This window comes from Podarcis muralis, chromosome 5 (genome assembly GCF_964188315.1).
Source record: "Podarcis muralis chromosome 5, rPodMur119.hap1.1, whole genome shotgun sequence".
Classification (NCBI taxonomy): domain Eukaryota; kingdom Metazoa; phylum Chordata; class Lepidosauria; order Squamata; family Lacertidae; genus Podarcis; species Podarcis muralis.
Window position 1 is genome coordinate 58590691 of NC_135659.1, and position 12061 is coordinate 58602751.

The 12061-nt window shown below is 42.2% G+C and overlaps 1 protein-coding gene across 1 annotated transcript; it reads right to left on the reverse strand.

Annotated features, from left to right (window-relative positions):
* Positions 1-3438: 3438 nt before the first annotated feature.
* LOC114598356 (pepsin B-like) lies at positions 3439-11005 on the reverse strand. Its single transcript, XM_028732032.2, has 9 exons — positions 10950-11005; positions 10187-10340; positions 8667-8784; positions 8227-8345; positions 7412-7611; positions 6497-6619; positions 4882-5026; positions 4255-4353; positions 3439-3591 (listed from the first exon to the last, which is right to left on the reverse strand). Exons 1-9 carry the CDS (start codon positions 11003-11005, stop codon positions 3439-3441), a joined length of 1167 nt encoding a protein of 388 aa, XP_028587865.2.
* Between the last annotated feature and the right edge of the window lie 1056 nt (positions 11006-12061).

The window sequence follows — 12061 nt, forward strand, 5'->3', positions numbered from 1 at the left end:
GAAACCATTTTAGCAGCAGTTGCAATGCAAGCCCCTTTAGTGAGATATTTAAGGCACAATTGCAATCCACTCAATGGTGAGCAAGGAAACTGGAGACCGCTAAACAAAGCAGGGTGGCTGCATGGGGAACTTTCTGGCGAACACATTTAAAAGAAACATGAATGGGAATTGGAAGGATCTAAGGATCTGTCCTGCCTTCTTCTGGCTTAATGTTCTAGAGGAAGCCAGGTTGATAGGACTAAGGGCACATCTCAAAGAGCAGGGTCCTGGCAAGGCAGGTCTGGTAGTCCAGTCAATTCTGGTAGGCACTGCCAGATCCCAATCAGGGTAGCAGGGTGTAAGGCAGGGTCAAAAGGCAGCTTGTCAGCACCCTGGATAGCTCACAACAGCCTTTGCTTGCTAGGACTCACTCAGGAAGAGCTGTCTTTAAAGGACCATTGCCCTGATCTGTAATCACTGACTCCTACAGCATGGCTGTGCAGCGGTATGAATTGGAGAGGTGTTCCCCAAGCTGGATGACTCTCTTAAAGCCCCATCATCTGGCCTGAGTGGTCTGTAAGGAAGAGGTGATGGCACTCCAGGTATGTTTAGCCCTAAAAAGAGATGATTAAGAGGTATTGTGGCAGTCATCTTCAAATACTTTCTGTGTTCTTCCATAGAGGATGGAGCAAATACATTTGCTTTCTGTTGCCACCAAGGATAGAATCTGGACCAATGGGTTCATACTGCAAGAACAATTATTTACACTAAACATTAGGAAGAGCTTCCCAATGATGCAAACTGTTCAAAGGCTGGTGGACTCTTCTTCATTAGAGATTTGTAAGCAGAGGCTGGATGGTCATCTGTCAGGAATGCTGGAATAGTGATAATGCTTTATCACTTGTGTTTCTCAGTGACCTCAGTTGGCTGGAAAAAATCAAAGGGCATAAATGCTGCTTGTCCTTTAAAAAATACAGTGGTCTGCAATTTGCTTAACAGGTTTCTTTTATTGTTATTATTAACAGATGTATATGAACAGTCTTCTTGGATCTGACCATAGATCCATGTAGGCCACCATTTTGCCATCTATCAGGTGCCCCTGATTAGCTCATAACTAGGATACAATGAAGAGAACCATCTATTGTTTGTCCCAAGTATCTGGTATTATGTCTCATAAAGACTCTCCTCCCTGGAAGAGAGGGGAGTGGTTGTGGGCGGGAGCCCGAGCTCCGCCCCTGGCCGGGGGCCTTAGCCCCCGCCCCTCCTCACCTGGGTGGCGCCCACGCCCACCAGAGGCAGCCAACCAGGTGTCTCCGGGGGGCGTGTTTAACAGCTTAATGCTGCGGCTCCAGCTCCGCCTCCTCCTCAGTTGTCGTCGTCCTGCAGCGAGTCATGGTTATGTCTCATAACCATTTTAGCTATTGATAGACTATCTATAATTGGTTCAGTCATTCTAATTATATTTTTATTGTTAACATTTTTCACATATACATGTACATACACATATACATATACATATGTACACACAGACAAAAGAAACACAGGGTGATGGATTTCAGTCAACACAGCCTGTGAACATATCACATGACAAAATCTTTCAGTTCTGGACTTCAGTGAAGCTTCCAGATGGACAGCAGAACTGACCATAGAAAGCATTTCTGTTGTTACTGACAGCTTTCCTTGGATGGAAATGTAGGATAGGAAAATGAGCTCCTCCAATGTTTCAGTTTGTACTCTTCACAGGACATCTTTTCACTGATGCACAATAATACAAGTGTTTTGAAGAGTGGGAGGAATCAGGACTGGCCCTACCAATAAGCAGAATGAAGCAGTTGCCCCAGGCAGTTAATTTTGGGGTGCCATGAAAGGGCTGCAAGTGATTAGCTATTTAATTTATTATTACTGCATTTTTCCTCCCAAGAAGGGAGAAAGGTGCTTGTGGGCTTTTCTGCCTCAAGTACCTAAATTACTTGACCAGCTTTGGGGACTAGTCTGCACCTTAAGTCAGAGGGCACAATTTCCTGCTTCAGCTCAGGCAGCAAAATGCCTTGGACCAGCCCTGGACAGAATATGGTATGCACAGACATAGAACATTTAGCCACATCTCTTGCAGTTCAACTGAAGGAAATAGCATGGGGAAATCAGGCAGATGTCTTATATCATTCAGAGAATGGAATGTCTGGAAAGAGGAAACACTGAAGATACGTTCATGGAAGGTGAGGAAACATTCAATCTAAATCTTTTATGGGTGGTATTCATCATCTTTAAAATGTCACCCACATATATAAACTAACTTTATTGGAGACATATTCAGTGATCTGGGTCAGATTATCATATGTGGTGAAACTGATATTTGAGATTGACTAATCGTTTTTAAAGCCATCTGAGGGCCAAGCTAAATGTTAATCCCATCATTTGTCCTTAAGCCTAGTATTTTTCTTTCACAAATAACTGACAATTCAGATTAGAGGATTTTTTCTCTTCCCACTAATCTGGATTCCACTCCCCCTGAAGTTTTGAGTTTGCAGCTTGAGAGTGCTCCTGGACTTGCCACTGTCAGTAGAGGCATCGGTAGTGGCAGTTCTCTGCGGTGCATTCTATCATTTCGGTCTTGAACACCAGCTGCAGCCCAGTGTGGAGATACATGACCTGGCCTTGGTCACCATGTGTTAGTTCAGGTTGGGTTACTACTATGCCATTTACATGGGGCTGCTTCTGGAGACGGTTCGAAAATTTCAGCTGGTAAAAAAACCTCTCAGCCTCCAGCATGCTAGCAGGAACCTGAAGGTGTGAATATGTGACATTGATTATGTGCCAATTACACTGGCTGCCAATATGTTTCTTGGCCCAATTCAAAGTGCCTAAATAGTTTTGAGTCCGGTTAGTTAAAAGATTGCCTGTACTGGTATGTCCCAGACCATAATATAAGATCTGCTGTTTGTGTGCTTGCCTGTGAAAACCAGATAGGTTGATGAGCGCACAAGACAGGGCCTTTGGGGTGGAATAGCGGAACTCTCTTGCAGTTAACATTCCAGCTTGGCCCCTTCGTTCTGGCATTCAATCCAGTATTTAAAATGTATCTTTTTGCTTAAGATTGCTTAGGTGATCTAATTCAGTTTCTCACAAGCACTCAGTGCTTGCAATAGCAAGGAAAGTGCACAGGGAGGGTCGTCCCCATGCAAATCTGGCTCCTTCCAGCCTGCCAGAGGGCTACTACTGTATGCTTCTTCCAGGGCAGAGTGCAGTTGTGATGGGGAGGAGGAGGCTACAATCTGGCAAATTGGAACTTATCTCCCCATTTCAATGGCTCTCAAGAGAACTGATGACATACAAACCAGGACAGGCAGCCTATAGAAAATCCAGAAACTGCAATGTTCCTTCAAACATAATTTAATATGATTCTTTTGAGTCCAAGAGAACAGTAGCAGTAGACTAAAGAGGAAATGGCCTTTGTGCTGTCTAAGCCGATGGTGCAAAGCCCACCCTGTTATTAGCCATGTCAAAGACGGAATAATATTCCTTAAGGAAGACATCACCAAGGATCCATAGGGGCTGCCCATTTGAGGAAGCCAAGTATGTGGTCTCAATTCCAGCTATGCAGTATCCATTGCTCTGTGAAATAAAAGAAAATGCGTTATAAGTTCCATTTTTGCTGGAAGAAAATGTGATAATGCCTTTGAAAAAGATGTACGAAATCATGTCCAGATTAGATTGCAAGTTAGAAATGTGGCTGCTCATCCATTTGCTATAACTATATAGCTGTAAATATACTTCCTAGAGATTGTTTGCAAGTGCATAGCTCATATGGTAGCTATGAGAGTTAGATCCATAATACACGTGCTCTCATTCTGAGTCTCTGACCACCCACATGTGCAAGTTTAGAACTGACTGTAATACACACATGATCAATAGGGATGCCAAAGCAGCAAGCACCATCCGTACTCTGGCAGAAGTGACAAAATTAAAGGATTCCCCACCACTCATTTGTAGGTACTATTACAAGTCTTGCTTCTAGAGATAAAATCCAGAGCAGACTAGTCTTTGAAAAGATCTTTGCATTTACAAATGCAGGGAAACAAATAAGATGGTAAGGAGAGACCCATGCAAGGTCCCCAAAATAAGGATCAGAAAAAATGACGTGAAATGCCGCCAATGCTATCTTTTCATAAAGCAAAGGCTGTGTTATCAAGAGCATTGGTGCAATCTCTAGATACGCTCTAACGCTTAGGTGCCTTGGTGTAAAATATGTGCCATTAAGCAATGTTGTACACTTACTTCAGAGATATAGGCAGAGGGAGGCAGTGGGAACTGGACTCCGTTAATGACAAAGGTGATGGTGGGCATGTTCTGAACATTGTTGCAGTTCACCACATACTGTGAAAGAAGACAAACAGAAGGTTTACTCAGTGAGCACACCAGGCCAGAGATTGGTCAGACTCAATCCGCACTAGAAAATAGACTGACAGACAACATAAGCTTGATTTATTCCAGTCACATACAGAGAACAGACACTTTTTAGAGTCCCCTTGTTTTTAAGCCTTTTTTGAAAAATTTTATCTGAACTTGACTATTTTTATGTAAGCTGCCGTGAGGGTTTTTTGGTTTTTGTTTTAAGCAAGAACAGTATGGCAACAAATTCTAACATAAGTAAAATACAAATGGAAATACCAAATACATAATAAACAAGCAACGTCAGAATTATCCTGATGGATCAGGCTGAGACCAGTCTTCTAATCCAGCATTCTCTTTACCATAGCAGTGAGGACAATGTCTCTGTGTTCATCTAGGAGCACACATCTCTTGTACTTAACCTGGCTGTAGCATCCTAGGTGCAAGATTTCAGATGGAGCCTGTTCCCCTGTGGTGAAGAGTGAGCTGCAGGAATTTTCCTGCTCCACCTACCTCTCCATTGTACTGTTCAGCTCCTATAGCCTGCAGGAATGTCCCAATGTACTGCTGAGGGATAGTTAGCTGGCAAGTGCCAGTGTCTACAATTCCTTGGCAGCCTTCACTGCACCAGCCGGTAGCCTCATCACCGATGGCAAACCTATAGAGATAAAAGCAAAGAATGTTGCAAGGACAACGTTAGCAATAAAGAACAAAGCAGGCAATAAGAGAATCACAAAGACCTCCTAATATTTAAGATGGAGGAGTCTTCATCTATAGCTACAAAGGGTTGTGGCCAATGCTAGTCCTACTCAGAGTAGACCCATTGAAAATAACATGACCAATGTAGGTCCATTAATTTAAATGGGTTTTCTCTGAGTAGAGTTTAGTTGGATACAACCCAAGAACAGCTATTATGGCCATGGAAACACATACATAGCCACATAAACTATAACCCAAAGAGGTTTACTTACTTCAGATCAATCTTTCCTGGAAAGTAAAATCCAGTTTTCAACGCCATGCTGTTTCCCACTTTCAAATGTGAAAACCAAATCTGAGACATCCCAAAATTTGGGAATCTACTATGCTTTGAGTAAAAGAAGAAGCTTCTGTTGGAAAAACTTGTAATCTGGGGGGTGCAGACAAAATGGTAATAGCCAGGGATTTGCCACACACGTCCTGTTAAAAAGGTGCTGGGAAAGACCTCTGAGATGCTGGAGAGCTGCTACTAATCCATGCAGAACAGCCTTTGCCACCCTGGTGCTTTTCAGATGTATTGGGCTATGAGTCTTATTTGCCCCAGCCACTGTGGCTGATGGAAGTTGTAGACCAAAAGCGTCTGGAGAGCATCAGGCTGGCAAAGGCAGATTTAGGCAATGCTAGACAAAATGGACCAGGGGAGCTGCCTTAGTGTAAAGCAGCATCATAGGCTTGCCAACCTAAGTTACTGGAATCCTGTATTTTTGTAGCATTCAAGGTGCTGGGAAGAACATGGTTTGTTTCCTTTTATTAGCTGGTCCATCCATTATGACTGAAAGTGGTGCACAAAATATTGTGGTGCGAATCTCACTATTCCCTGGTGACAAGTGATGAGTGACTCATCTCATTTTCCCATGCCGTCTTCATTTGGCAATCTTTCAGAAACAGAGAGCTTCTCAAGCACACCTGTCAGCAGCTTTCATGTAGCATTTTTTGCTAAAAAAAACCAAACTACTACACTTCAGCAAGGATATCCTCATCCTTGCAGCAGTGAACACCGTTTTGTTATCTATTGCTCCTTCTTAGAATTATTTTCTTTGTTTTGCATAACTCTCCCATTGAAACTAATAGAACTTTAAAGTGCCTAGCTTTGAATGGATCACTATCCTCCTGGTTTTTGAAGGTTCATTTCCAGTGCTGGAGCACACAGACACACTCACCTCTTGATGTGCAAGCATGCAGACACACACACACACACGCACACACACACACATTTTAAAGTAGCAAACAAGAATAAGACTATTCCCCTCTGTAGAAATGCTGCACATTCAAAGAGGCTGGAGACCTTTTGTTATCATCTGGATAGAGACATGGCAATGGGAGAAAACCATAACTAGCTATAGATGAAATGAGAATTATGAATATCACTTACTCCTCAATACCAATCTGCCAGTAAAGCTCACGAGTGACGGGTGCCCAAGCAATTTCTCCTGAGTACAGTTGAGTGTCAACACCTCCTAAGATCAATTCACCTCCATACTGAACAGTTGGTTGGCTGTTGAGTGGGGAAATGGACAAAACCAGTCAAGGCTAGCTTTATGAATGTCTTCAAGGTCTATATTTGCATACATAAAAGCAGAGAACATGGGAACAAACAATTGGGCACACACTACTTCAGTTTGACAAATCCTGAATAACTATAGGGTTCCTCTCACCCCTCCCAAGATCAGATTCTCTCTTGATTGATAAGCATACATTCAAAGGAGGGAGAAAACCCATCCTTTCACCACTCCATTTTCTAAGCCAAAAGGATGGCTAAAGTGTGTTAGGGCAAATAGGGGACTTGATAGTCATTTGGGGATCGTATGCATAAACTCTTACTGTAGGCAGAAAGGCTACATCTTATTGGTAGAGCATCTGTCTTTCTAGGGGTCTTTGAGGAAGGATCTGCTAATGGTGAAGGGCCATAACTCACTACCAGAGCATCTGCTTTGTGGACAGAAGGTCACAAGTTCAATAGCCAGCATCTTCAGGTAGGGCTGTGAAAGACTCCCTGTCTGAAATCCCGGCTAGCTACCGTCAGGTGGAGTAAAGGCCAGGCTCTTATACTAAGACAGCTTCCTATGTTCCTATGTGAGGAAATTAAACCTTAGCATGTGTTGCAACCCTCCCCAAATGAAATATTTTTAAATGGCTGGGGTATCCATCTCAACTCTGAATGATATTCATGGTTTTAAGGAGCAGTAAGAATACTACAGGGAGTTGTAATTTAGTTATTCCAGGTTAACATCTATGAGCTCGATCTTCTGAATGCCTCCTGACAAACTTACAGATTTTTGTATCTCACCGTGAGAAATAGAAGCTGAAGATGGGTTCAGAGAGCTGCCCCTGCCTCATCATCGACTGCATGGCTGTGTATGACCCCCCTACAGCTAAGGCAGGATAAGCCATGCCCAAAATTCCATCAAAATTGGCATAGTAGAAGGGAGTGGCAGGTTCATTCTCACTCAGGCCAAACTCCTGGTTTTGAATGACAATATTCTGGACCTGGGAGGAACAGAAGGAAAAATGGGTTTCATCCACAATCGGAGGCATAGCAATGATTTTGAGCTTGAATAAATCAAATTATCAATAGTAAGAATAGGTAACACATGCCATTTTTAGGAATAATGCAAAACAAAGAGGCAATGAGACTGTGAGCTAAACAAACATAATTTGCAATGCCTCACTGGGAAAGCTTATGAAGTTCTCCTTACACTAGACCTGGTTAATTTGTAGAGGAATGAATAAAAAGGGTGGGATCATAAAATGACCTTTTGAGTTTTCTGCCTCAGATGTTAAAACAGCTTCGGCAGTCATCAGGTTCAAACTACTTGTCCACCACAGCAAAGTACCCATTATGTAGAAAGTGGTGTGCAAAACAACCAAGCAAACCCTCATTTCTGCCTATTGCAGTAGTGGCATACAGCCAGCAATATCTGGGCCACAAGCTTCCATCTTAAGCTTTGCTTGGTCCCCTTCTTTCTTAGCTTGTGAAGTAAATTCTGGTTGCAATGCTGGGTTCCGAACAGACTGCTTTTTCTTTGATTGACCCATGTTTGATGATTCCTAGAATGCCACAAAGTTTAAGGTGGGTGAATGTGTGATGCAATGGTCACTTACCTGCACAGTATCATAGCCTAGCATGACGGTCAAGTCACCACTCCCATAGTAGAGAGTATAGGTCTGTCCATTGTTGTAGTATGTAGAAGATGCACTGGGGTTAAATCTATTGTGGTTTTCTAGAGTAAAGCAAAACGAAAACAAAACCAAAAGCACAATATCATGAACACTTCCTAACTGAGTCATGTTCTTTAATACATTGGCACATTCTATTGTTATTTTATGTCAGAATGTCAGTGCTGAGAGTTATAAAGATTTTGAACTAAAGGAGGAAAAAGAAGGATCAGCCATCTCTAAAATATCACTATAATATACAGTTTTTCCATTCCCATTAAAAATAGTACAAGAGATAAGTGTGGCTTTTTAAAAAAGAAAACAAGCCAAGTTGGCTAATAAGTTCAAAGAAACAAGTTTCCCTGCAGCTGGATGTTAGTACTCACCACAGGCTGCAGTATTACAATACACAGATGGTACCCAGAGATTGGAGGAGCCAGTATCCATCACAACAAGGAAGTCCTGTGGTGGAGTCCCAATGCTGATCTGTCCAAAGTAGAAGGACTGTCCAAGGAGAAAATTTTGGTAAGAAGAAAGATTTTGTCACATTTTTAAATACTGAGCTTCAACATTTCCTTTTCATTTCTACTATTGTTCCCACACAGAAATGGCAGCTCAGGTCATTTTCAAAATGCATCCTAGCCCACAATGGGAGGTAAGCAATAGTACTGTCCGAGATCATACAGTGCGTTGGTGGCAAGCTGAGTGCAAGAACACAAAATCAAAATGTCATCATTTAATCATCTTCTGTAATTACAAGGCCCATTGCTGGTTAGACTTCACACCTATTGGCACACCCCATTGCGTCTTGAGACAGACAGATGCCAACCACCACAACGTTGTCAGATTCAAGTAAGGGATACACACACCCAGCTACTGCTGTTTTCACCCCAGTAATTCCCCCTTAGTGTATCTTGTAGACAGTAGAGGCTGGTGAAACCTAGACCTGGTGGGGTGCCTTGGAGCTTTTAGTTCTATGCTTGCTCACTGCATAGGGCTGATTTTGGAACCGCACCTAAGTTAAATCTCATCAGTGGTGTATGCAGGCTTAGATTTTTGTTCAGTGGCTCTCTCTCAAGCTTGTAAAATAGTAAAAAGGAAAACCACCAGCTACCGAATGGTTGTCATAGAAAGATAAGCACTCTGCTGCTTGTTTTCCTGTTCAGTTAAGAAGAAGAAGAAGAGTTTGGATTTGATATCCCGCTTTATCACTACCCTAAGGAGTCTCAAAGCGGCTAACAATCTCTTTTCCCTTCCTCCCCCACAACAAACACTCTGTGAGGTGAGTGAGGCTGAGAGACTTCAGAGAAGTGTGACTAGCCCAAGGTCACCCAGCAGCTGCATGTGGAGGAGCAGGGAATCGAACCCAGTTCACCAGATTACGAGTCCACTGCTCTGAACCGCTACACCACACTGGTGGTTTTAAGGAAAGAGATTGATGCAACTTATTCTCAGGTAAGTGGACAGAGGGTTTCAGGCAGCATACTTCATTCACCATAATAAAAATAAAGCAATTGTCCCAATGTCATACAGTACGCTTCATGACTGAGTGGGGATTTGAACCCTGGTCTCCCGAGTCCTAGTCGAACTCTCTAACCATTACACTACCCTAGCAAGTGACATGATTAGAAGTACGCTTTTGTTGTATACTCCGTTACCTCTAACCCTCCAGCTAGGTGACAAAGTGGGCAAGCTCACTTATTCCATCATTCCAAAAGTGGAGAAGCACTTTCACTATTCAACCCCAAATTCATCATGGACAGAGACAGTGGTGTGAAAATGGTCCTGACAGGAGCAATTATGCTGCTATTATGAGGCCGTATAACCTTTGACAGACTGAAAAGTGAAAGGGCAAGATGGGCAGAAGAAGAGAGAAAGATGCATATTTTATTATTTTAATACTCACATTCAAGTAGTTGGTTATTGGTTCGTAAGCAATGTTGTATTCATTCAAGTGGTATTTTGCTGCAGGATCAACGTAATTTTTCTTCAGAAATTCCTCCAGCACTCCTTTCTCCTTCATGTTCTCCCGAATGGATTTCCCTTTCTTCAGAATGACTCTGCAGAGGACACAAAGATCTCAGGAAGCCAAAAGCAACAGTGCTGGTCCTTCTGTACCTCTCCTATGCCCTCTTTCTTCATCAGCTTCCTCCTCTATTTTGGTACTGGGAACTGCTAACAGTCCATCGTGCTACTTTATTGTTTATTTTATTCATCATATTAAATTTTATTAAATAAATAAAAACAAGGGGGTGCACAAGACAGAAAGAATAAGTCTTGAAGCCCGAAAAACTAGGGTTTAACTTTTCTATGGAAAGATAAGAACATAGTCATTGGCTGAAAATGTGTGACCTGATTTAGCTTCCAGTAATATTTCCATCTCACTCATTACTACAGGGCTCATCCAGACTGCCTTTTGTGCCACGGGTCTGGGATTTAAAGCTCTGCCTCCAAGCTTTTGGGTCCCTGCACTTTCCCTGGGAAAACCCAAGTTTTGCAGCTGAATTGGAGAAAATGTCAATTGGGTCTTCTGTGTATATCCATTTGCTTCAATTCAATGATAAAACACAGGGAAAGCACAGGGACAAAAATACTGCTCAGGCCTGGAGCTTTAAATTGCATAGCTGTGCAACAGAAAGTCTGAATGAGACCCTAATTGAGACACTCACCTCTCCACCCCCTCCGACAGGTGGAGACAGACCAGTACCAGGATCAACCACTTCATGATGCTCTGTGTCTTGGCCAGTGTGATATTCTAGAGAATCTAGAAATCCCTTCCGCAGTTACAGCTGTTGTGTCCCTACTTTTATACCCAGGCCTACTCTCCTCTGCTGGCTTATCTGTTTACTCTTGACGTCCTCCAGTACCATGCATTCCCAATATCTACACTTTCCATTGCTTATGAGTGATAGAAAGTCCTTTGTTAGAGTGGTTTTAAATGCAGATTGTGCCCTTCATTTTTTGTAAAAAAAAAAAAAATTGAGTGATTATCTACAAACTTTCGCTAATACGGAAAACAAATCTGCGATAAGATATTAATAAGCCAAATTCCTTATAATCTGTTCCTACCCTTTTCAGAAACAATAAAGGACAATTTGATAATCACAGCTGCTGTGATGGGTATTTAAGTGTGGCTAGATATGTTCCATTTTTATACACTGAGTCGAACAAATATTGTAACTCCAGGTTATCTTCACTAAGGTATTGGGCCATGTTGAGCCATGCCCTTGGGAAGCTGTGCTTGCTAACATTATATTTAATTCCATGTTTGGGTCTAAGCTGTGATCAGTTCACATTTAATATCTAGGTTTTTCAGTTGATTAGTATGTCAAAGATAATAATTGTCAACAGCTCGAGTTCCCTAATAGAACTTAATGAGGTTTTGAAATAGCTGTTTTCTGTTGCATGAACACATTTTCACACCTTGCGTATTTATGTGTTTCCATTCAGGTATTTTTAAATTATTCCATGGAAGATCTGTGCATGCCAGTCCCACCCTCTCCACCACACTGAGTGGGAAGGTCTTAAGGGAGGATTGTCAGCACATTCAGGGAATTCAGGGAACTCTTCACCCACAGATAAAATTTAAGAATAGCTTGAATAGTATGAGAAACTATTCCAGATTAGCGTCAATTACAGATGACCTGCTTATTGAGCATTCATGCTAATTTGTTTGCACAAAGTGGGCAATGTCGGCTGTTTATTGAACACACTTTCTGATTTTTTTTGTTGGGGGAGTGGCTATGGGACAGTGTGCCAAGCTATCCATATCCCACACTTT

Coding starts and splice junctions, on each gene's coding strand:
- LOC114598356 (XM_028732032.2), bottom strand. CDS start 11,005: ATGAAGTGGTTGATCCTGGTACTGGTCTGTCTCCACCTGTCGGAGGGG. Junction 7,612..8,226: donor TAGGCTATGATACTGTGCAG/GTAAGTGACCAT, acceptor TGTTCCTCCCAG/GTCCAGAATATTGTCATTCA. Junction 6,620..7,411: donor TTCAGCTTCTATTTCTCACG/GTGAGATACAAA, acceptor CCCACTCAACAG/CCAACCAACTGTTCAGTATG.